The 25,043-nt window shown below is 43.7% G+C and overlaps 1 protein-coding gene across 2 annotated transcripts; it reads left to right on the forward strand.

Annotated features, from left to right (window-relative positions):
• Positions 1–355: 355 nt before the first annotated feature.
• AMH (anti-Mullerian hormone) lies at positions 356–13,058 on the forward strand. Of its 2 annotated transcripts, XM_088459836.1 has the most exons (7): positions 356–767; positions 937–1,106; positions 1,657–1,777; positions 8,495–8,596; positions 9,813–9,822; positions 10,021–10,068; positions 11,738–13,058. In XM_088459836.1, the coding sequence occupies exons 1-7, from the start codon at positions 356–358 to the stop codon at positions 12,603–12,605; spliced, it is 1,731 nt and encodes a 576-aa protein (XP_088315962.1). In that variant the 3' UTR covers positions 12,606–13,058. The 2 variants fall into 2 exon arrangements, with proteins under 2 accessions (XP_088315962.1, XP_088315961.1); XM_088459835.1 differs by lacking the exons at positions 9,813–9,822; positions 10,021–10,068 and having other exon boundaries at positions 8,495–8,657; positions 11,714–13,058.
• Positions 13,059–25,043: the final 11,985 nt, after the last annotated feature.

Here is a 25,043-nt window from a genome sequence, read left to right on the forward strand (position 1 = left end):
TTTCACAGGAGCAGAGGTCTAAAAATACATTGCTAGGGATCCCATTCCATCTGCTTAGGCGCACACACCAATACACACATACACACATGGGATAATATACATCCCACAGGTTGTTCAAGGTTTAAGTTGTGTCCATAACACGAGAGCTTGCCTCCCTTCTGCACAAGTTTTGGCAACATCTCCTTTCTCTTCCAGGGGTGTGACAGAGCCATTGCTCTAGGAGACACTTAGCATTCTAATTGGAGCGCTGTCTGTTCCAAAATATGCCTTTGCCCCAGTGCATTTGTGACCAAAGAGGCTTAAAGTAGTGTTGTTATTTAGGTCACTTCCACTGGTTTTCTCTATAAGCGCTGTAATGGGGATTTTCAGGGTTGGCTGGTGGCTTTTGTTTCCACTTGTTTGCCAAACATTACCCAGTGATGTTGCAGAGAGGGAGAGAGAATTGGCCAGAGTGGACCAGAAGAGAGATGTGCTGTCAGAGGAAGAAGAGGTACATGCTATTCAACATGGAAAGAGTCAGGATGAGGGGTCAGTCTGTGGAGTAAGGGCAGGGATAAGCTGGGGCAACCTGGAGACTCATGGACTTCTAAGAGAGTATGAGACTGGCTTTCTGGATTCAATTAAACAGGAGTTATGGGATCATCAAGCATTGTTTGGGGTGTGCCCAGGGGATACACATTCTGCCAACATGGTAGCTATGAAAGAACTTGCACGTTTTCTCACAGAACCTCAAGGGAAGCAGTTTGTGTTCCTGCATCTACAAAAAGGTGAGTTAGGCTCACACTTATTTATTCACCTCAGCGAGGGTCATTTTTATCATTCTTAGTTAACATTTTGTAGCTTTATAAGTTTCTATTACTGTCCATTGCTACAGACTATTCTTTTTTTTTTTTTCTGTTTTACCAACAACAAAATGCCTTTTTTCCTGACCCACAGTGGAGTGGGAGAGTGGGACTAGCATGCAGTTTCATGGTACTGTGCAGGGACATGTCTCCCCCCTCCTTCAGCACCTGTACCTACTCCTAGCTGTCTTTTATCCGGATACACACATACCCACACCGGGATCCAAGGTCATAATGTCAGGGGGAGCTGTGCCACAAGGACAGGTAAGCTTTTATTACAGAGTCACCTGTAAGACCTGAACAAAATGAGGAGATAAAGTGCACGTACTTGTTATATTAGGGGTATCATTCCACTGTTACTGATGTCATATTTGTTATACTCTAGTAGAGACTTATAGTAAGCATAGGTCTCGCTTTGTTTTAGTTGGTTTAATATGGAAACTCTGAATGGACAAAAGTAAAGCAAAATGTATTTATCACTTCATATTTGTTGTACTCCATATGTGTAACTGATGCAACAACCTAATGGAATGAGCCTTTATTGATAGTCCATGCTGATATAGAGAACAATAAACTTTTGTTTGTACACTAAGACTAACATATATTTAAAAATTAATACATATTGGATAAATAAAAATCACTTTAGTAAATGAAATTGATACAAAAAAAAAATCAGAATATAGTTAAAAAAAGCACATGTATATTTGTAGCCTAGGTATTATACTTCAATAGAGATGGCTGGTGAAATCAGGGTCCATAGTCTTTTTTTATTCAAGTTGCATAGCAATTATTGATCTAATCATTCTTTCTATAGGTTGTCTGCTTATCATTGGAGAGCCGCTATCTTGTCGTCAGATTGAATGGGACAGTTAGGACCATTGAGCCAGGAGACTTGAAACTCCATGCTTCATTTCATATGGAACACTATTCCAATGGTAAGAAAATAAGGACACAAACCAGTGGCGTATCCATAATGGGTGCAGTGTGTGCGGGGCACACGGGCCCCCGGGTCCAGGGGGGCCCTGCACCGCACCGCACACCCTGCACCCATATTATTTTAAACTTGCCTGTCCGTGGTCCCGCGGCAGCTGTCAGTGCTGGCAAGAACACAGGAAAATGGCCGCCACAGCCATTTTCCTGGCGTTCTGCGCATGCGCAGTAGATTCCGGGAACACTCTAGTGCCCGGAGTCTACTAATGCTCCGGTGGCTGGCCACTGGGAAGAGAGGAGGGAGTACCGCACGGGGAGTGCACGCGGGCCCCCTCCTCTCTTTGGACGCCCCTGGCACAAGCTGTCATGACTATAGCTGTTTTCAGTCTCTACTGCAATGAACCTATTTATACTTGCAAAGAGCACAAACTTGATTATGTAAGGTAGCTTGTAAATAATCCAATTCAGAGTTGACATTATGTGTATATGTCAGCACTTGTGCTGTGTTGTCCTGACCTTGCTTACATGCATTTGTTAGTTTATCAGGTCTCACTCATAGATGTACACAATACTGTAGAGCGATTATCGGTAAACTGGAATCTGCATTGCCCATGCGCCAAGCTACATTACTGTAGTAGATCACAGCAACCTTTTATTTGCAGCGTTAGGGGGAGGTAACAGGGAGTGGCCACGGAGAAAGCAGACATGTTGCCACCATTTTTGGGGCATTTCGCAGCCTGCATCTGTGATTCTGGATGCAGTTAAAGTGGCTGCGGCATCTCCGTTCCTGCGTCCTTCCTGAGTAGCCATAGAGTAACTCAGAACTGCAAGAATGGAATGATCTGCAACCGATGCTGGTAACAGACGCTTAGATTGCCGCAAGTGGGCATCTCAATACATTCCTTGTTGTCTGTGCCATTTGCATATTTTGGCACAGCAGCTGCGTATATGGGATGGCAACTGCAAATGGCATTAGCGCACATCTCTGACTAAGGCCCTCGGATCTGTATAATACTTTAGTTAAAGTTTATAAGAAAATGAAAGATGTTGTTTGCAGCTCTCCATGCTGCCTACCTTTCTATAAATATAGTTGGTGTTAACTGAGTCAATGGCATATGTCGATAAAGAGGGGGAATGTATTTTCCCATAGAGATACCTGAAGCGTGTTGTCCACTATAATGTTACTATGAGGTTTGCTAACGGTTTAATATTACCAGAGATTTGCCTTTCTCTACCACCCACACATTTCATATTATTCAACTTCTTATATTGTACTAAGGATCTGACTCAGAGATGGGCGCTAATGCCGCCGTTTGTGCAAATGCTGCAGCCGCTGTTATTAGTATTCAGGCGTCCACTGGCAGCTTTGCATATCCAAGTGATTGCTTACAAAGACGCAACATCGCAAGCAAATCAGCCGATTGACGGAGTTCTGAGCAACCCTAAGATACTCAGAAAGGCCAGAACTGATCACAATTCCAGTCTGTGATAAACCCAAAATCGGTCATGGCACACCTGCGTTTATGTCCCCACTCCCCCATTACCTCCCTCAAATGCCCCCTGACTGTCAATCACTCTGCATCCCAGTCCTCACTGCAACCTCCGTCAGTATTGAAACATGATGCATGTGCAGTGTGACTCATATGCAGTGCTTAGTGGTCCTAGAGAAGTGGTGTAACTCACCCCCCTCCATGCTTTTTTAAGAAAAGGGATGTGGTGAAACAGTATTCCCAATTCAAATTATGCAATACAGTAGCACAATCTTGATTCACCACTGATTCACATCACACCACATAGTAGCATACCTCCCAACATGACCCTCTCCAGCCTCTCCGGGAGGGACACAATGCTCTGGTCCTGGACTTCCCTGGTAAGAGGTGGGGCTGCAGCACAGTTCAAAATTCAAATAGGAGAGCCACACCAACTGTCATTTCACACACTGCCAAACATCACTGGCTGGGACTCACTGGCAGTTGGTGTGACTCCCCTATTTGAATTTTGGACTGTGCTGCAGCCCCACCTCTGGAGCCGCCACCAATCATAAATTACCAGGGAAGTCCAGGACCAGAGCATTGTGTCCCTCCTGGAGAGGGTCATATTGGGAGGTATGTAGTAGTGTCCCTTATTCAGATATGACACACAACATTGCCCCTTTTACACAATTCCCATTTGTGCCCCTTATACACAATGCCCACAGCAGTAGTACCTCTTACACATAATGTCCACAGCAGTAGTGCCCCTTATGCAATGCCCATTGTAGCGGTGCCCCTTATGCAGTGAATCCAGTAGTGGTAGTGCCCCCAGTAGTGGTGCCCATTAAGCAGTGTCCTTTATGCAGTTCCCCCAGTAGTGATAATGCCCCTTATGCAGTGCCCACAGTGGTAATGCCCCTTATACAGTGCTCCCAGTAGTGGTGGTGACCCTTATGCAGTGCCTCCAGGAGTGGTGCCCCTTATGCAGTTTCCCCTATAGTAATGCCCCCTGTAGAAGCACCCCGAGTAAATGCCCGCAGTAGTAGTGCCCCCGAGTAAATGCTCCCAGTAATAGTTCCCCCGAGTAAATGCCCCCAGTAGCAGTGCCCCCAGAAGTTATGCCCCCAATATGAAGCCGCTTACACAAAAAAAACAATACTTTGCTTTCCTTTCCCGCTGCAGCGCCTGCCCGACTGGCCGCTCCTCGGAACTATGGGAGAAACGTCATGATGTCTCTCCGATAGGAAGCCGGAGCTCAGGTGTAAACTCCAGCCTTCGGGGCTGGCGCTGTGGGGAGGGAGCCAGGTGTCCGCTGGTAACAAAATCTCAGCGGGCGCCCGGCAAATAGAGCCTCCCTGCGGCACCGGGCAAAGGTGGGTCGGAGGAGGCGGAACTGGTTCCATCTCCAAATAGAAGTGACGGAATCCCTGCTCATACGCATGCTCAGATCAAAGATATTTGCTCAACATAAACATTGGCATTGTGTCCATCTCTTAATCAGGTCTTACGTGACTTAAAACCAGATTCTCCATTAACACTAGGAGATAAATTTAAGTGAGAGTTTTTAGAAGTGGAGATGTAGCCCATAGCAACCAATCAGATTCTACTTATTTATCTAGCAGCTTCTAGAAGATAATAGCTAGAATCTGACTGATTGCTATGGGCAACATCTCCACTTCTAAAAACTCACTTTAGTAAATTTACCCCCAGGATGCAGTGCACACCTTGCAATAAAACTTCTATACACAAGTTTATTAATGTATGCCACAATATAAGCACATCTTTAACACTTTATAATATGATATCATTATTGTATTTCATGATTGTTATAAATATATTTGTTTAAAAAAAAAAGATACACAAATTTGTGATCCATCATTTTTAAAATTAGCCTTAAAGAGCACCTGTGTTCTACAAACAGCTGAGGCTGCCATTTTACGGGATAAACCAGTATTCATGAGTTTATAGCCAATCAATGCAATATAAACCAGTGACATTGCTGGGAACTCATATCAAGGGATGCTCTCTTTTGAACAGTCCCTACCCCTAATTCGTACCTGCATATCCATGCAGCCAATAAAAGCCCCCAATTCCACCATATTGATGAGGATTGAATATATTGAGTCCTCTCTTGCTGTGACCTGCAGGGAGGTACAGCTCTCTGTATTGTATAGAGGTTACTACAATGGTCCCTGTATCAGTCAGTAGAATGCTCTGTGTATTAAATAATATGTATTTATTTATCGGTCACTAGAATAGTTTTCATATTGAATAATAATCAGATGGAGCTGTATGTGATTTAAAGCTTTTTACATAACATTGTTTCTTTATGTATTTCATTGGTTATATAAAACCATACTGGCAGAAGAGCGTAGGCCAAAAGTTGTGAATTTTCTCCTGGGTACAACAAATATTTAATGGATACTGGTTCATAGTGAATTGTACAAAATGGCTTCCTCCACCGATTTTAAAGAAAGGTGTTTTAATATACAGTTATACTATAACTTCTGAGTAAACCCCCCCCCCCAAACATCACTTGAATTCTAATGGGTCAATCCTATTCGATGCTAGTTGCTATTTTCACTTCGAATTCGCATAGCAAATTCTTTTTGCAATCCACTTAGCAACTCGCACTGAATCAGTCAGACTGAATTCGCAACTTTCCACTCACACCTCCCTGAGGGTGAGGGATGGAAAGGAAAATCTTTATTTTAAGGATTAAAATGTGGGGACACCGTGCTGAACCCCTTGAACACCCCTCCCCCCTCTTATTGACTAATTAGGCATTTGGAAGTTTCAATTAGCTTAATTAGTCCAATAATTACATGTAATTTTATGGGGTTAAAAAATAAAGCCTCAAATTACCCCTAAATCAAACTCTTTTTCGTTAGTATAGGTACCCCAACTTTAATTACAATAATTTTTTAGTTGAAAAATAATATTTTTTATTTTTTTTTTTCGATTTTTCAAGGTGCCCTCAAAGTACCCCAAAATCACCCTTTTTCCTACCTTTTTTTTTTAATTTTTAATTTAATTTTAAACAAAAAAAGTTAGTTTTTTATAGTTTTCTTGCATAAAAAAAAAAAAAAACACAAATCAGCCATTTGACACCATTTAAAAACCTACAGTACCTTTATAATGCCCACAAACAACCTTCTATACGGTCCTGCTAACGAAATTATCCATTTTGGGGGGTCCAGGATGGTATCCCCACATTTTTATGCATTTTATGCTGCGAGTAGTGCGAATAGGTATTTTTAATTGGATTGGACAATTCTCGGGAGCGCGCTTCGCTGCGATGTGTGCGAGTTTCAAGAAACAAACTCGCTACTCGCAATTCGCAACCTAATAGGATTGAGCCCTATGTTTGCTTAAAGTAAACTTTTGTATTTCACGGCATTTAAATGACTGTATATTGAATGTCAAGAACGATGCAGTTTTCCTGACCTATTTTTGTTTTTATAGATGAACTAGACTACTAGTACTAAATTTTTTTATAAGAATACGTGAACATATGTTCCCTTTACTCACTGTTCTTTCTTGGATTTGCTTTAAATATTCTTTGATATTCTTCTTCTTACTGACAGGTGTAATTGTTTTAAAATCCATTTAAACAATCAAATTACGCACAATGGACTCCAATCAATTATGTGACCTTAGATGACAAGTGATTGAACCAGAGTTTAGTTTAGTGGATGTTAGTAAAAGAGCTGAACGCTAAAGTATCAATTGCTGTTTTTTTTTTTTTTTTTTAAACATAATAGAGGATTTTTGTGTTGTTCAGCGATAATAATGCACAATTAATCCATTTTTAATCCAGGAAGACTTTTTTATAGTCACTGTAGTATTAGATTGGTAATATAAGGTTAGCTATAGTGTTGAAATATCTCACACCTTCCTTGCTGAGGTGACAGCAGAATCACTATGCCCCATGTCATTAGGAGATGGAAGCGATGTAATACACACCCAGCAATAAAATTCAGGGCCTGATTCAGAGCCGCTCGTAAGCGGCCGCTCGTTCGCTTCGAGCGATGTTCGCACATCTGCGCATGCGTATGGGTTTTAGTACGCATGCGCAAACCAGTTAGTGTGGTCGAAAATCGTGTGCTCGCAAAATAGCGAATGCCTGCTAATTTGAGTGATCGAATGAGGCATTTGTGGGTGGTAACAGGGGAAGGTGCTTGAAAACGGGGAGTGGAGATCCGAACGCAGGCATGCCAAACGGTCAAAACGGGCGTTTTAAGGGTGTGCATAATTAACAAAGCAGCGTCATTGACCACGTCACTTGGTTGTCTTTTAGCCTGACCTGCTCGCATGATTGCGGTAGGAAAATCCAACCACAAGCACTGCGAGCATTTTATACGCCTTTCGATGTACTCGATTAATCAAATAAATAGCGGAGATGATGTAGGATGCGAGCGGCCAGGGGGCGTTTTTTCCTAAATAGTGAGCGCATGTTTTGTTCGCTCGTTCAGTCATAGAGGCGTCAACAGACCGCAAAGAGCGAGCGCTCAATTTAAATACCCAGCCCCTTTTTATGAACGAGCGTCCGCAAATAGCGTCCGGCTCTGAATCAGGCCCTCAGTCAGGATTTCCATCAAGAGGTTTTATTAAGCATTGTACCAATATAATGATACAGTAGCACTAAGAACGATGGTGTGTTAGTAAGATGACTGAGGGCCTTTTTTAGATTTAGGTCAGCTTTAGGGTGGTTTGAAGCATCTCACACCTTCCTTGCTGAGGTAACAGCGGAATCACTATACCCAATGTCATCGGAGATGGAAGTGATGTCATACAAACACAGAAATTCAGTCAGAATTTTTATCAAAAAGTTTTATTGAGCATTGTACCAATATAATGATACAGTAGCACTAATATCGACGGTGTTCCAGTATGGATTGGGAGACGTATACATTAATTGAGAAAACATACTTTGAACTAATTTGATGACTGTGGGCCTCATTTAGGGTTGGACATGTAATGCAAACAAAAAAACTTACTGACGTGAGTTTGAATTATGTACAAATCTAGATACGGGTGCATATCGGTGAGCACACGCAGTACGGAACTATTGACAGGCAATGTACAATTTCTCTTGTTCTCTTAATTTGAAGTATTTTAAGACATATATTTTCATTGTGATTTTTGAAATGATGGAGAGAGAGCCTTCTGTCTGATCAATGCTGATTATCACTGATGATGCAGACCTGCTTTCTTACCAGTTTTCTCATTTCTGCCTCTCATGGACAGGACTTGCTCTATCAACTGCAGAAGCTGTAAGGCACCTGTTTGGTGTGGATAAAAAGTGCTCCACTAAGATCACACCAGTCCTAATTATGGTTGTAGGCCACAGTGTCCAGACTGGAAGCTATCCCACCATCTTACAACCTGATCAGAATAAATCAGCTTCTAGGTGTGTATTTACCTTTATTATCTCTAAGTTTGCATGCTAAATTTGTGCTATAGCTATCTGTGGAATAGTGTATAGTGTGAGCTTTAAAATGGCATTTTTATTATGCTAGCATACTTATAAAAAATAATAATAATAATAATTATGGCTTCCCATAACCAGGCTGCCCTTGAGGAGTGTGAGTCTTAAAGAATTAATACCACTAGTAGACTCTGCTCACTTACTAAACGATAATAAGCTGAGTTTTTCCACTTGTGTAATAACACATAGCGCCATCTGAGGAAAGCTCTACTCTTATATACCCATCACAACACCGCCTCCAGATGCAACACTTCATAGTTTTTAGAGATCTTGCACATGTGCAATGGGGCCATCAAGGAGTCATTACCTATTACATCAGCACTAGGCAGATGTGATGCAACTGGGAAGAGTTTGCCAGAGGAGTGAGAGACCGTAACCTCCTGCATTACTGTAATAAGTGGCTATGCAGCATATCTCTTAGCACATAAATAAGCAAGATGTTAGTACATTTCCACGTGTATTTTTGAGATGTTTATCTTTTACATACCAAACTTGGGCACTGGCTACTGGGTACACCAATTATTGGGACCCTGATTTTTTTTACCATAAATCCACTGCTAAGTGTTTTGCACACATAATTGCAATAACCAATGTATGTACACAAGGTCTAGTGTGCCAGTGTTTAGGGGATCTAAAACACAGAATGACTGATATGTCATTCAGTTTTTAATTCACTGCAGCTCACCCGCACTACGTGTTGGCCACTGACATGGAGGAGCTGCTGCTCCTCCATATTGGTTATAGGCTGGGAGTGCAGCACTGGGCTATGATGTTGCAGCCTGTTGACCACTCCCAAGAGGAGAACATGCTGCCCCACCTCTACTTCACACAAGGTAAGACATGGGAGCAGGGCAGCATCTATTATGGGGGGAGGAGTACACAATGGGAAAAGAGGGCGGCAAGGGAGCATGTGCCAGTCTTGTATTTCAATTACAATGTCAACTGTGCTGCTTAACTTGTGTATTGCCAACCCGTACTATATAATTTGTTAAATGCATTGCATGTTAGTGCCTGATTCAGAGGTGCACGCTGTTGTTTGAGGAGTCCACAGTGATTATATGCGAATGCTAGTTTTAGCCTCCCCCTCGTGTTCTAGTGTGCACCTAGATGTACAAGCACTGAAACGCCTACTTTAAGTGGTGCTGCGCATGTTGCAACATATTGATTCCTACCTATCTATACCTTCTAACAATCGATTCCTGCCTATACCTTCTAAACAATCGATTCCTGCCTATACCTTCTAAACAATAAAATTGTCGCTATTCAGCGTAATAAGTCGCACAAGAAATAAATGCCTTCAGACTTTGAATGTGGTTCCAAAGCACAAAAAGATATTATTCAATTAAAACAGATGGTTACATGCTGTGATCTAAATACAATTAGCGCAAATAAATCATACAGACCCAAGGTACAGTTGTTACATACGCACGCGCTCTGGGCCCAGATACCGGCATCAGCATTAGAAACCTCCGTCAACAGCACAGCAAGAAGACTCAAGACTAGGGTCAGAGAGCGCACATATATACTCTTGCAGGGATATGCAATACAATAGACAAGTTTGACATGATTCCATTGGTTCTTCTTAAAGGTGCTTTTGTTACAGGATAGTTCATAGGTCAATTCAAATAGACACAAACAGCCTCCAACCGCCCTTTGTGTCCTTTTTCTCGCTGCATGCTAATCTAAGCTGCTAACATTACAGAGTACATTTTAATGTTTTAACTCTCTATAGTCCATAGTTTGCAGACGCATGTTTAGATCTCCTCACCGATGAAACCGGAAATCTGTTGAGACACAGTGGATCAGTACAACACCAAACACGGTCTGCTTACCATGTACTAAACCTTAGATATCAAATAATCTTTATTTCACAACATTAATAATTACTGAATAAACCTTGAATATTACACTTTAATGCTAGGGAACCTTTTATGTAAGTGTGCAGTGTGTAAGTATTGGGGAATTGGGAAAAGACGTTAGTTAGCGCTGTGCGACTATGTGTTTTGTGGAGTACACTATGTAAAGTATTTTGCAGGGTTAATCATTTTATATGTTTTAGTGACTGTCTGTATTTACATGGTGAGGACTTTTAACTTCTTTCTATTGCGTGGGAATCGCACAACGCTAAATAATAGCATCGCCATATGTACTTATAATGGCGAGTTTCACTAAAATGGTGCTGGGCGGCCAGTCGCAAAATGTCGTCTCATTGCCATTCGCAAAATGGCGTCGCCCCAATCTAATTTTAAACCGATCTTGTCTCAGCCAATTATCCGGCTTCGACAAACACCAGCTGTGATTCAAGACACTCCATCATCGGCACACCATCATATGCACCATCAGTACACCATCATATGCACCATCGGCACACCATCATATGGACCATCGAAACTTGAACCCGCCTATGGAAGGTCCAGTATCTACGCCTGAACTCCTTCTAAACATTGTCTATGCGGCTGTGGCTCTGCGTCTGAGAATGCAGCCATTTTCACTGACATGTCCATGACACTCCCATAACATGCCCACGTGACAGATGTTTTTTTTGTGTTCTCTTCAGGCCACCTCCCAATCACCACCCAAGAACACCCATAGTTTTCCCTTGCAGTGTTGTTGCCAGCTGTCCTGTACATAACAGCGCATGTGTGCATACACTCTGAATAACATATGCACCGTAGGAGTATTGTGAACTTTTCGTGCAGGCATAGTAGGAAATAATCATTCAACTACATGAACATCTGTATTGTGTAAGCGTGCCCCTCTGATTCAGGCCCTTAGTGAATAGTTGGACTTAGTAACGAATGTTAAAGTTATTGTTTGTCCTGTAAAAACAAACATTCTCTTGGTGACAAAACACTGAATATAATTGTGTGCATAATAACTTATGAGGGGGGGTACTTTATTATAATAACTTTTCTATTGTTTTGCTTCTACTTTGCAAATAGAAAAGCTGCACATTTATACGTTTTGTATTTTTACAGTGATGACCTCCAAACTACGGTTACTTATAAGAAGAAAGATGGGTTTCTGGAAACCCTGTCCCATTTCTCAACACTTCTGATGACCTCTCATGCTAAAGCATCTTCCACTGTCCACCTTCCCCTTGATCCTAATGATGAAAGTGCTGGAGACCTTCGCCCCCAACTTTTAAATGTTACAGAGCTGGAGGCTTTGGAATGGCTGATAGAGTCTCAAGAGCCTCTAGTTTTTCTGTTTTTACCAGGAAGCAAAAACCTGCTGGCCAATAGAATTCAAAGAAGTCTGAATAGAACGTTGCTACAGAGGATCACAGGAAAGATGCAAGAGGTACTGGAAGACATGAAAGAAGTATTTTCAACTCCTGATAATGTCCAAGTCCTGAAAAAACTAATAAGTTCTTGTCATGGTCATGTCAATGTTAGCTTTTTGCCTGTGGAAGAGGAGAAATCTCTGCAGTTGGAAGAAAAACAGCATAGGAAACTGCATTCTCTGATGTTGCTTAAAACTTTACAGACGATTCATGCTTATTGGCAAGACCGCAAGAAGCTATCCCGACAGAACCGGGAAGCAGGCCTTAAACCTCATTGCCGCCTTCAAGAACTAACCATCAACTTAAAGCCGTATCCAGAGTATAAGGACATTCATTTCCCAGAGGAAATCAATATCAATAACTGCGTGGGACCTTGCCGCTTCCCACAGACCACTCAAAGTGACTACCAAGCCCATGTTATTTTGCTCATCCAACTACAAGAGAGAAGACAGTCTGGTCTTGACCGCCCTCCTTGCTGTGTCCCTGTTCGATACCAAGAACAATGGCTTATGGTGGCACATGAAAATGGCATTAAACTTCACCTTTATCCCAACATGGTTGCTAAAGAGTGTGGCTGCAGATAGGCGTATTAGGTAGTGACATCACATTAAGTGACATTAAACATTATATTTAAAGGCTGATGTTTGAGACTAAAAATGTTCTGTCTCCTAAGGACGTTGCCAAACCAATGCCTATGCCCTAAGACAACTGATTCTATACTTTGTTCAACTCTACATTAGTATAATATACTCCTCGCAACACCCTTCCTGTGTAATACTAACCTGAAGCTGACAGCTAGAGGACATTAGTCTGGAAAGTCTATTCAAAAGAGGTCTATGGAAGAGGACTGGATAAATGGTAATACATACCGAGAGCTGCAGCAAATATGAGCATACATGCTCCTTCCAGCTCCTGGATTTAAGCAAAGAATGTGTATCTTGATGGGAGGCCTAATGTATACAACCAGTTTAATAATTGTTGTTGTTTTTTTACTTACTATATTGCTAGCTTAACCAAAGTTTTTATATGTAAGGTATGGAGGCTATTTTCACTACAGCTTTATAAAAAAAATAAAAAAACATTTAACAGACAAGTTATCCCTATTATATCACTGCAGCATCAGCTCTTACAGCTTTTATCCATTGGCAAACAATGGCAGCACTGTCCCCCTGTACTCACCATTCTAAAGTGATGTAACCTAATACAATTCTATAACCCTGTACAGTGCAGTAATTATGTACACTTTAAAAACTTATTGCACTGAAATCATGCTGGTAAGTTTTGATAAATACTTCCAGTATATATTACTTTAGTTTGCTAAGACTTTGAAATGTAATAAAGTGGCCGTCCATTGGTGACAACTTTGACCCTATAGCGTAAACCATTCCAACTGGTAGAAATTCTATGGAGCCACACTCTGCTCTCAGTCATCTTACTTCTTTCCAAACTGCAGTCATCTGGATGGAATTAGTGAACAGAAGTATAAAACATCCTTTTCAATGCGCTAATTCTGCCTAGGTCGCTACAATATGTGGCACGCCCCAAAGGCTATCTCTTCATGGTGCTAACAATGAACCTGCTATGTACTTTGTTTTAATTTCCAACTGATTGTCCAAAAATGTTAAAGAAAAAAATGTAAACCTGAAAATGGGCACAAAGCACAGATGTACAGTGTATATAGGCAAATAGCTTTCAATTCCTACTTTTTCCTCCATTTTGTCCCACAGACAGCAGCTTTGTGTGGCCATCTGGCATGTATCATGGCTGGAGACGACGTTAGGCCAGAATAAGGGATGTACGGTACTGGTAATAATCATTCCCTGCTCTGCCAGGAATGCGGAAGAATTCCCTGAAATTCCCAGAGTGTGCATTACATGTTTTTCTTCAAATAAATTTAATCTATTTATTTTGTAACACCAAAGTTGCCAAGATTATGAAATAAGTTCCCATTAATTTACTAAACTTGACTATACGACACACGTCATCCTCGTCCTCATTCTGAACACAGATAAGAAATAAGCTTGTTGCAGAGGTGCAGTGACTCTAAACAGTGGTGGGATGAATACAGAAACATGTTTTACTATAACTAATCTACACAGTGTGAAGTGTAATAACAAATTGATGTTATGTGAATTCTGTTACATGAATATATAAACCAAAGCTTTATCTGCAAGGAATTCCACAAGGTCTTAGTTAAAAACTAAAAAAGCAAAACTGTTATGGTGAGTATTCCCTCCAAGTCTTATATACTACATCCCCTTATCTTACCTCCCAGTATCTTCATCCTGAGAGCATGATCTGATCTGAATAGTTTTTCTTTTATTCCTTTGGAGCTTATGAGCTCTTTTGACTAATCATGGAGATATAACCACATTATCATGACAGAATACAACTGAATTTGCTTTAAATAAAATAAATGCCACAAGTGGGAATAATTACTAAACTGCAGGTTTTTAGAAGTGGATATGTTGCCCATAGCAACCAATCAGATTCTACTTAACATTTAACTAGCACCTTCTAGAAGATAATAGCTAGAATCTGATTGGCTGCTATGGACAACATCTCCTCTTCTAAAAACTCCCATTAGTAGATATACCCCTAAGTGTCTCATTCAGAGAAGGACACAATGCCGATGTTTACACAGTTCAGTGATTATTGGTAACCTGCACAGGCATCTGAGTCTCACTGCGCATGCGGCACGTTTAATTTTCATTGTTTGAATCATTCTTTAAGGATTCTTTAGTAATGTTGGTGACAAAGATAATGGCCCTCATTCAGAGGCGCTCGCAAGAAGCGAGCGCTCGTTCTGAATGAGGGCGGCCGCTTCTATTTTTAAGTTCGGCATCCTGGTCGCTAGCTAAGCTGTGGGTTACCACCTACAGCTTTAGCGACCGACCATCGGGGCTTGCGACGAGACCTTAAGGTTGGGTCTCGGCAGCCGCAATCCCCAGGGAGCTTCCTGCTCTGATCGAGCAGGAAGCTCCCCACTGACATCACTGCTGATGTCAGTGCGGCCGCCCACTAAACGGCAGGCGTTTGTGAAACCACCCCCCCACCCCGCCTACAAAACGGGCCGAGCTGTCGATCAACATTCGACAGCCGGCCCTTTTGTAGTGAGCTCCAGAGCTAGAGAGTTTCTCTCTCGCTCCGGGGCTTGCGCACGCACATCGACCCGGTTGCGAGCGCTCAGCGCTTGCGACTGGGTCTGATTGAGGACCAATATCTTTTACTACTGTGCTCATATTAGGATATACCTCTTCCATGCCAGAGGGAGAAATACATAAATCAAACAATACTTCCAACTTTTCTGCTTTATTCTTTATTACCTAACCCTTGCATAACATTATAGCTTCATTAGATTTACGGGGTCTATTTATTATCGGCAAAAAACCCTGAACCCAGCACAGTATAATTTCGTGCTAATTCCTGTTGCCAGACAGGTTGCGGGGTGGAAGGGTGGGGGGGAGGAGATTGTAAGATCCCTCTCCTCTGAAAATTGACCCACTGGTATAAGCAGCGTAGAGAGCCGGCCCAGGAAGGGGGTGTGGCCTAATAACAGAAGGTGTGGCCATGCCCCTTAGAAAAAAAATACGCAGGGGAGGGGGGTGCTGTGAGCAAATTCAAAGGGTGGGCCATATCAGTGTGATCGCTCCACCCCACAGGCAGGGGAAACTGTTACGGTTTCCCACTGCAGCCCAGCACACAGCAGCGTGTAGAAAACATGGATGCTATTGTTAAAAAAAGAAAAAAGCACATTAGAGGTTATATTTCCTATGGCAGCTTAGGAAGTTTAACCTCCCAAAGGATCTATTGACACTCTTTTATTTTGCAATAGTTGAGTTTGTCTTGTGTACTTCAATCATGGGCCCCCATTTACTAACGAGTTTTATCACCAAAACGAGTGATAAATTTCACTGTGTATGATAAATGGTGCTCCAGCCAATCAGCTCCCAACTGTCATTTTTCTAACAGTTGACAGATGGGAGATGATAGGCTGGAGCACCATTTATCATACACAGTGAAATTTATCACTCGTTTTGGAGATAAAACTCGTTAGTAAATGAGACCCATAGTGTGGTTTGGTGCAGCCAGTGAGCGAGATAGGGCTAGACTACAGAGAGTAGTTAGGTCAGCGGAAAAAATAATTGGACTGGAGCTCCCTTCCGTCTAGGGTCAGGAAGCGGTCTAGGAACATTGTGGCGGAAGAAGTACATCCTGGTCATAATCTGTTTCGATTGCTCCCGTCTGAAAGGCGATATAGATCACGTTCTGTTAAGACCATTAGATATCTTAAAAGATTTTTTCCTCAGGCGGTTTTGCTATTAAATTCCTAATTAGATATATCTAGGCCTTTACTATATCAATTGTTTTATTTATGGGTTTTTTTTTTTTATCTGTGTATTTTTTCTGAATTGGTATATTGTGAATGTATGTCTGCCATGTTGAGTACTGGACTAGCAGTTAACCGGAGTCAAATTTCTTGTATATGATTGTATAGTTGGCCAATAAAGTTGATTCTGATTCTGGGCTGCTGTCAGGTAAGAGGGGGACAGGGGGAGGGCGTCATTGGACCTGGACGTATGGCCAATGCACCCAGGGAGAAAGACTGAGAGAGGAGCGATATGCAGGAGTATGCAAGGCCCAAAGCTGAAGATGAGGTGGACAGATTAATTTCTGATGTGAAGATCAGTATCTGGCAGCAGCACAACAAGGACGAAATGTAAATAATTATATGCAGTGGTGGATTGTATCTAGGGGCTGCAGCCTCCCCAGTAAAATCAGCCACCTGCAGGGACTGCCTAGCAGTGGCAGTGACTTCCCATTGGAAGTGGACCCTACCAATCACAGCCGGACAGGCAGTCGCAGGGGGATTGCCATTCCAGACAGCAATAGCAAAGAGTGCTTCCCATGGGAAACCACTCCCCTCCTATCATGGCAGCCCCTGCCAGCCTCTAGAGGCTGCAGTCCTTAGAAGTTGGCCAGTTTGCTAATTTGTATTATGCGTGGGATTGCGATCCTGCACGCGCACAATTACAACCGCCCCGCTATATAATCAAATTGATGTATCAATAAGCAGACGGCCCTTAGCAGCATGTCTTTTTTTAAGTATCACAGCCACCTATGCTCCTGTGCCCGTTTAGAAGTTACATGGACTGATAGGCTGGCCCTCTAGATTACTAGTATACCGGTACAAATGGTCAAAAGGTTGACACAAAAATAATCGACACACAAATGGTCAACTCATGTTTTTTTTCTTTTAACTCAAATATTCACCCTAACGGTACTCTAACCCTCCCTGCCTTGGTGCCTAACCCTAACCATCAGGGTAGGGGCCTGACCCTAACTCTAACCCTAAAAAAACAATAAAAACGTGTCAACCAATGGCGGATTTTACCTAGAGGCTGCTGGACTGCAGTTCCCCAAGTAAAATCCACCTCCCACAGGGACTGCCTAGCAGGGGCAGTGACTTCCCATAGGAAGCACTCTCTCTGCTGATCGCAGTCAGGCAGGCAGTCCCAGGAGGAGTGCCAGTGTCCGGACTGCAATAGCAAAGAGAGTGCTTCCCATGGGAAGCCGATCCCCTGCTATTATGGCAGCCCTATCTGGCTTCTAGGGGCTACAGTTCATGCAGCCCTTAAAAGCCAGCCTGTCTGCTAGCAGCTACGGAATTAAGCCTTGCCCCTTAATTAGGCTCCACCCCTCAGGAGCCACTTGACTTAAACCCCGTCTCCCGGTAACATCAGTTGTCAATCACCGGGATGGCCTATGATGTGCAGACCCCCGGCCAGACATGTAAGGAGCTGTTGCTTGTGTCAACCTTTTGACCCTGTCAACATTTTGACCCTGTGGACCATTGTTACCTGTCTACCTTCTTCCATATTGACCTTTGCATACAACTTTGCATACTTGCAAATATATGCATTTATATACATACATGCAGTGGTGTAACTAGGGCAGGTCGGCTGGGGCTTGTGCCCTGGGTGCCACGGGTCCGGCGGCGCAGGGGGGGGGCGCTGCCGGTAATGTCAGTGTAGTGCGGACCGCAGTGAGTTGTGGTCTGCACTACACAGTAACACACTTATCGCCGCCAGCGCTGGGTAGTACACTTGTTCTACCCGGCAGCGGTGTGTGTGTTTCAGCAGCCAATGAGAGTCAGACAGACTCTCGTTGGCTGCTGCGCCCACTGCCGGAGCCAGGCTGGAGCTCACTCATGAGCTCCCCCTTACGGCTCCTGCAGTGGGTGATGGGAGAGACGTCATGACGTCTCTCCCATAGTGCTGAGCAGTAGGACGGACGAACGGACAGCGGCGGGCGTCACAGGAACGGAGATTCAGGTAAGTGTCTTGTGTATGTATGTATGTCTGTGTGTGTTATATAAGGGGCACTATTGGCCGGGGGCACTGTATAGGGGGCTCCGTATCACTACTGGTGGCACTGAATAGAGAAAAACACTACTAGGAGCACTACTACATGGGGCACTGCTACTGGGGACATTGCATAAGGGGCACTACTACAGTGGGCATTGCAAGAGAGGCTCTACTACTGGGGGCATTAAGATGCATATGGAATGGAATGTTCGCAGAGTGACGAGAAAGGGTGTGTGTTATGCTGACACGCCCCATTTCTTCTTCAGGGTCCATAGGAATTACCATGGTGTATGAAGTTAGAGCGATCCAATGCACCAAACAGCTCAAGCTTTGTAGTCCCAGCATGCACTGGTCCTCCTCCATATATAAATAAACAGTTTTTTGTTTCGTGCGCGGCAAGACCAGTCACACTTGTTATAACAGCGGGACTGCCATATTCAATTCCAGGTGAAAAGTCACGTACTTTTCGCAAGCAGTACTTTTTGACCACTTCACTGGTTTTCAATGCAGAAAAGTATCGCGCGCGTGCCCGCTTTCTGCCGTATTCAATTAGAAATCGGCGAAAACGGGAGCCGGCGAAACTGTAATATGCGAAAAGTACTGTCAGATTTGGGGAAATGAGCCTGACACCCCCCAAAGATGGTCTGACATTGGGGATCACTGTAGATACCCCCGAATAGCCCTGCTGAGGTATTTGGGGTACTTAAATGCTCTCAATAGCTTCTATTTCGATTTTTTGCAGATGTGGTGAAGAATAGCATTTACAAGGTTTTTTTGTTCAAAATAAGTAGTCCCAGCAAAATTGAGGTACATTAAAATGGGTGCAAGCATATTTTTAAGTTGAACTTTTAAAATTCTATAAAAATCCACCTGCCGCAAGCACCTGCAAACTTAAAAACACCTGGGACATACTTGGTGACTCCACTGGAGTCTATTTTGCTTGTTTTTAAGTTTGTCCCCTAACTTTGACGTTTTTCACCCCCAAAACGAAAGTACTTTTTGGGGGTGATCTAAATACCTTTTTAAACTTTTTTTGTTATTATGCAGATTACCTTCGGGGGACTGTCCCATGGGTGCAGAGTGGTTCTTGCAGCTATGCACCCCAAAACCCCAATTCTGCACTTTTTTTCATCACCTATTCACAGGCGAAAATTTATCGCAGTTCCCATTGCATTGAGTTTCCGCACCAGCGAAAAATCTTTGGAATTGAATACGGAGGAAACATTTTGCATGGCGAAATGACGTCACCGGTGATATTTTTCCGCAAAAACTGACTTATCACGACTAATTGAATATGGCCCTTAGAGTTTAGCGGTATCTGGCGTGGTTAATGACACAGTACCGCAACTCCTTCTACTTCCACACTGAAACACCAGTACCGCTATACGCCCTGAGGTTCTCAGCAGGCCTCAGCATGGCTTAGCTAGCAGCTTTCGCTGAGGTCTGGACTGCAGTCAGATCTTGGAGATGTCAGGTAAGAGATTCCTCTCGGGGAATCGTGCGCGGCAGTCTTAGCCTCTGGTGTAGAGACGCATCGGAGGTGGTTGCGGGTGAAGGCCTCGCATAACGTGTCCTCACTGAGGCGGTTGGGGCCATATCGTCTGTTGTTGGGGACCACAAGTTAGATGCACTAGAGCGCACTAGTCAACGTCTTGCTACTGTGAGGTCTGTATACCCGGCCGCCAAAATCGCAGCCAAGGGGAGATGGGCGCTCCTCCCCGCCAGACGCGAACTTCCGGGTATGAATTCCCGCATCTGGTTCACTCTATCTGACCACCTTGTGTAATTAGACGCTCGTGGTTAGCGTCTGTGTGTGTGTACTGCTGGTGCTGTTGGACTCAGAGGTTTTGGTCTGTCTCTCTGTATACCTCTCCCCTGGGTCTGGTATATAGCACTTTATATTCTACCACAACCCCCTCGGGGCTGGTTAGTTGATACAGAGTCCATTTGCAATAGCAATTTTGCATATTTATGCATTGTATGTGACTGTATGCTAGTTGCTGTGTGTATACTGCCTGTTTTTTCAAACTGTCAGTTATATCTATCACTGTGTTTCTCCTCATCCCATCTGAGGAGGTGTTTGGGGAGTTTCATTGATAAAGAGTCACATTGCATTGTTCATCTTATACCATTTCCACATTTGTCATGTCTAAAGGTAAAGGTGAGTAGGATGAACTGCCAATGTTGATGACATTCAAGTCCTGTGCTGTAGGCCTGTCTGAGCAGGATTTTATACAAGATGGATTGTGTAGTAACTGTTGTAAATAGACACCTATCCTATCTGATACACCTGCACCAGCACAAGTCACCTTGGGTGACCATTTCGCCTCAGGTATTGTCATACCTAGTAGGCAAGGTGGCAGAAGTACGGGCTCCTGTGGGGGCGGTATTACCCCATGCTATGGGGTGTTCACAGCATGTGTATCCTTCTATGTGTATGCCTCCCATTAATTCCTGTGGGGTTAATTCTACTGCTCACTCTAGTCAGAGTATGCCACCGTCTATAGCCTCTCTGATCGACCAGTGACGGTAAAGCAGGGGCATAAGAGAGATTCTCGTCAGATGTTACCTCAAGAGTCTGACTCGGCCTCTTCAGTAGACTCTGATACTCAGAGTTCTGGGTCTTACTTAGTGGAAGAAGACATCAGTCCCTTGTGGTTGTTCCAGCTCTGGTGAGAGCGGTTAGGGCTGTACTCATAATAGAGGAAGAAGTGGTTTCCAAGCAAGTCGGTAAGCCTACTGTCTGATTGGGCGGGCCTTCCCCTGGAAGATGTGAGGGTTGGAGGCCGACTTCTACAATACACCCAGGCCTGGCATCAGACGACTACAGATACCTGGGTGTGAGAGCTGGTCTTTCATAGTTATACCATCACGTTCCTGAGGCAGCCCCCTCAGAGGTTTGTTGGTACAACCCTTCCTGCGGACCCAGTCAGAGCTTCAGCCTACCGGGAGTCTATTGGTGCCCTCCTGAAAGCAGGTGTCATAGTCCCCGTTACTGTGACACAACAGGGAAGGGGATATTATTCAAATTTATATTTGATTCAAAAACCCAATGGGTCACACCACCCTATTCTGAATCTGAAGTCTCTCAACAGATTGATCAAGGTGCCCAAATTCCGTATGGAAACCCTTCGGTCAATTATGCTGGCGATGGAGCCTGGAGACTCCAAGGTCTCCATGGACATACAAAATGCATACATGCATGTCCCGATTGCAGGATGCCACCAGAACTTTCTCAGATTGGCGGTAGATCAGCAACATTACCAATTTCAGGCTCTACCCTTCAGTCTAGCCACAGACCCTTGGGAATTAACCAAGATAATGGCAGTCATGATGGCTCATCTCAGACGACAAGGAGTCAGGATACTGCCATATCTAGACAACCTCCTCATATTGGCACAATCTCAGGAGATGTTACAATGTCATCTGCAAATGACCATTGTCTGCTTACAAGAGCATGGCTGGGTAATCAATTGGAAAAAGTATTTTCTTTCTCCAACTCAGCAGATGGAACACTTGGGGGTGCTGCTGCACTCCCTGGGAAGAGGATTCTTCTACCAGAAGACAAGATTGTGGCACTACAATCACATGTGCACAGTCTACTCTGCAAGCAAACAGTGTCAGTTCACTTGGCTATGCAGATGCTGGGCTCCATGGTAGCCACATTCGACATGATGGCTTATACCCAGTTCCACTCCAGGTCCCTACAGCATTGGATTCTGGCTCATTGGGATGGTCAGTATCATTGGCTAATGTCTCAGATGATTTGCATCTCAGCAGAGGTTCGGCTCTCCCTCACTTGGTGGCTGGAGATGACTCATTTAAACACGGGTCATCCATTGTTAATCCCAGAATGGGTACTCCTCACCATGGACACAAGTCTGCGAGGATGGGGAGCGGTCACAGGTCATCACACCTTTCAGGTGAAGATGGTAGGTCCAGGAAAGTGACCTGCCAATAAATATATTGGAGCTTTGTGCAGTGCACAAGCACTCATACTGGTGCAGGACCTCCTACAGGGCAGGCCTATCCAGGTTCAGTCTGACAATGTGACAAAAGTGGCCTACATCAATCAGCAGGGAGGCACACAAAGTCCAGTAGCCATGAAGGAAGTGGCAAGGATTCTGCTATGGGCAGAATGCCATCTTCCAGCAATCTCGGCAATATTCATCCCTGGTGTACTCAACTTGGAAGCGGATTTCCTAAGTCGCCAGGACATACACGCCGGAGAATGAGCTCTTCATCCGGATGTGTTTCAACTTCTGGTGGACAGGTGGGGATTACTGGACGTAGACCTCATGGCATCACGTCACACAACCACAAGGTCCCCAGGTACGGGTCCAGAACAAGGGACCCCTCAGTCGCCTTCGTGGATGCTCTGGCAGTTAGGTGGAATTTCAGGTTGGCATACCTGTTTCCTCCATTCTCTCTCCTTCCCAGATTGTTCAGAAAGCTCAAGGAGGAAGGCAGCAGGATGATACAAATAGCCCCTGCCAGCCCAGGAGGCATTGGTTCTCCGATCTGATATGTCTGTCCATACACAGTCCATTTCCACTGCATCATGGCCGGATCTACTAATGCAGGGTCCCTGCCTATACCAGGATGTCGAAGCCGGATAGTTGGCTGAGACCAAAGTTGTAAAATTGATATCTGCACGATGCCATTTTGCATCTTCTACACGATACCATCGTGTACGGCACTGTGTTTTGATTATTAGCGTCGTGCGTCTGCCACTGCACAATGTTAAAAGTCCTCACAATACCAATACGTACATTTATAACTACACATAATATGAACAATCCCATAAAGTACATTTCATGTTGTACATCACAAACACGTAGACGCACAATGCATACTAGCGTCTTTACTCAATATTCCCACACGCACACATGCATACTCTTACAAAAAGGTTCCCTAGCATTAAGGTTAATATCAGAGGTATTATTTGCTATCAATTATGTTGTGAAATTAATGTATTTGACATCTAAGGTTTAGTACATAGTAGACAGGTCATGTTTGGTACCATTCTAAATCACTGTGTATTTGCAGATCTCCGGTTCCATCGGCAAGGAGATCGCAACATGCGTCTGCAAGTTATGGATTATAGAGAGTTATGGATTAGGATGTATACATCTGTAATGTAGTGTCCTAGCCAGTTTAAACTTGTTCTTCGGTGGGAAAGATACACAAAGAGCCGTTGGAGGGCTGAACTATCACTGGACAAACTGACCTATGACCTGCATTGTACCAGAAGAACAAAGAGCAAGAACCAATGGAATGATGCCACCTTGTTTCTATCATATTGTCCACTCTCTGTAAGATATATAAATTAGTGCTCTCGGTCCTATAGTCAGTCATCTTTCTTTCTTGTGACAGAGGCTTCACGTTTGATGCCGGGAATATAGATCCAGAGCGCTAGCGTATGTATCGGCTGTACCTTTGTATTTAATTGTCTTTTGCGCTAATTGTGCTAGATCAAAGCGTGTAACTCTCTTTTTGTTGCAAAAAGAACTTTTCGTGCTTTGGAACCACAATCCAAATCTGGAAAGCAATTATTTCTGTTTAGCGATTTAGGGGTATTCATAGGATTTACCTCGCTCTGTGATCCAGACAATGGTGAGGGCAAGGAAGCCTGCTTCCACCTGCAACTATCACAGAATTTGGCATTCATTTTTTCTATGGTGTTCTCACACAAAATATGATCCTAAGATTTTCAAGGTATCAAGAAACTGGCTTTTCTTCAGGCTGGATAAGACTTAGGTCTTCGCCTGGCTACCTTGAGAGTTCAAGATTCTGCTTTGACAGTTTGGTACCAGCGCAAGATTGCCCCTTTGCTGGATGTTAGAACATTCTTTCAGGATTCTTTGGCTGCAAACTCCATTTCTACATCCAGTGGCACAGCAGGATTTATCTTTGATTCTCAGGGCATTGCAATTGCCTCCCTATGAACCCCTGGATAAAGTGGAATTGCGATGGCTGACAGCAAAGACTCTTTCTCCTCGCTATTTCTTCAGCTCGCAGGGTTTCTGACTTGGCAGCACTGTCATGTCGCTCTCCATATATGATGTTTCATCAAAATAGAGCTGTCCTCTGTACTAAGGCAGGCTACCTTCCAAAGGTTGTTTCCCGTTTTCATATAAATGAAGAAATTGTAGTCCCAGCCTTTCAGTCTTTAGACCTGTCCACAGGTGACGCTTCCCTGGATGGAGTTTGATCCCTTCATATTTACGTGAATCGTACCAGCTCCATCAGGAAATCAGAGTCAGAGTTTGTGTTATATGGATTTCACAAAAGAGGTTGGCCAGCAAACAAACAAACTTTGGCTCGCTGGCTGCATATGACTATTTCTCAGGTCTATACACAGGCTGGTTTCCCTGTCCCTAACAAGGTGACAGCACATTCCACTCTGTCTGTGGGACCATAATGGGTGGTTAGACATGGCGCCACGGCTGAGCAGCTGTGCAAGGCAGCCACTTGGTCTTTTGTCCATACCTTTATCAAATTCTTTACATTTCATACTTTTGCCTACCAGGATGCTTCCTTTGGGCGGTGGATTCTCCTCTCTGCGCAGGATCGTCCCCACCCTTAAGGGAACTGCTTTAGGACATCCCCATGGTAATTCCTGTGGACCCTATAGACCCTGAAGAAGAAAAT

Source organism: Taudactylus pleione, unplaced genomic scaffold (assembly GCF_031769625.1).
Source record: "Taudactylus pleione unplaced genomic scaffold, aTauple2 ptg000938l, whole genome shotgun sequence".
Classification (NCBI taxonomy): domain Eukaryota; kingdom Metazoa; phylum Chordata; class Amphibia; order Anura; family Myobatrachidae; genus Taudactylus; species Taudactylus pleione.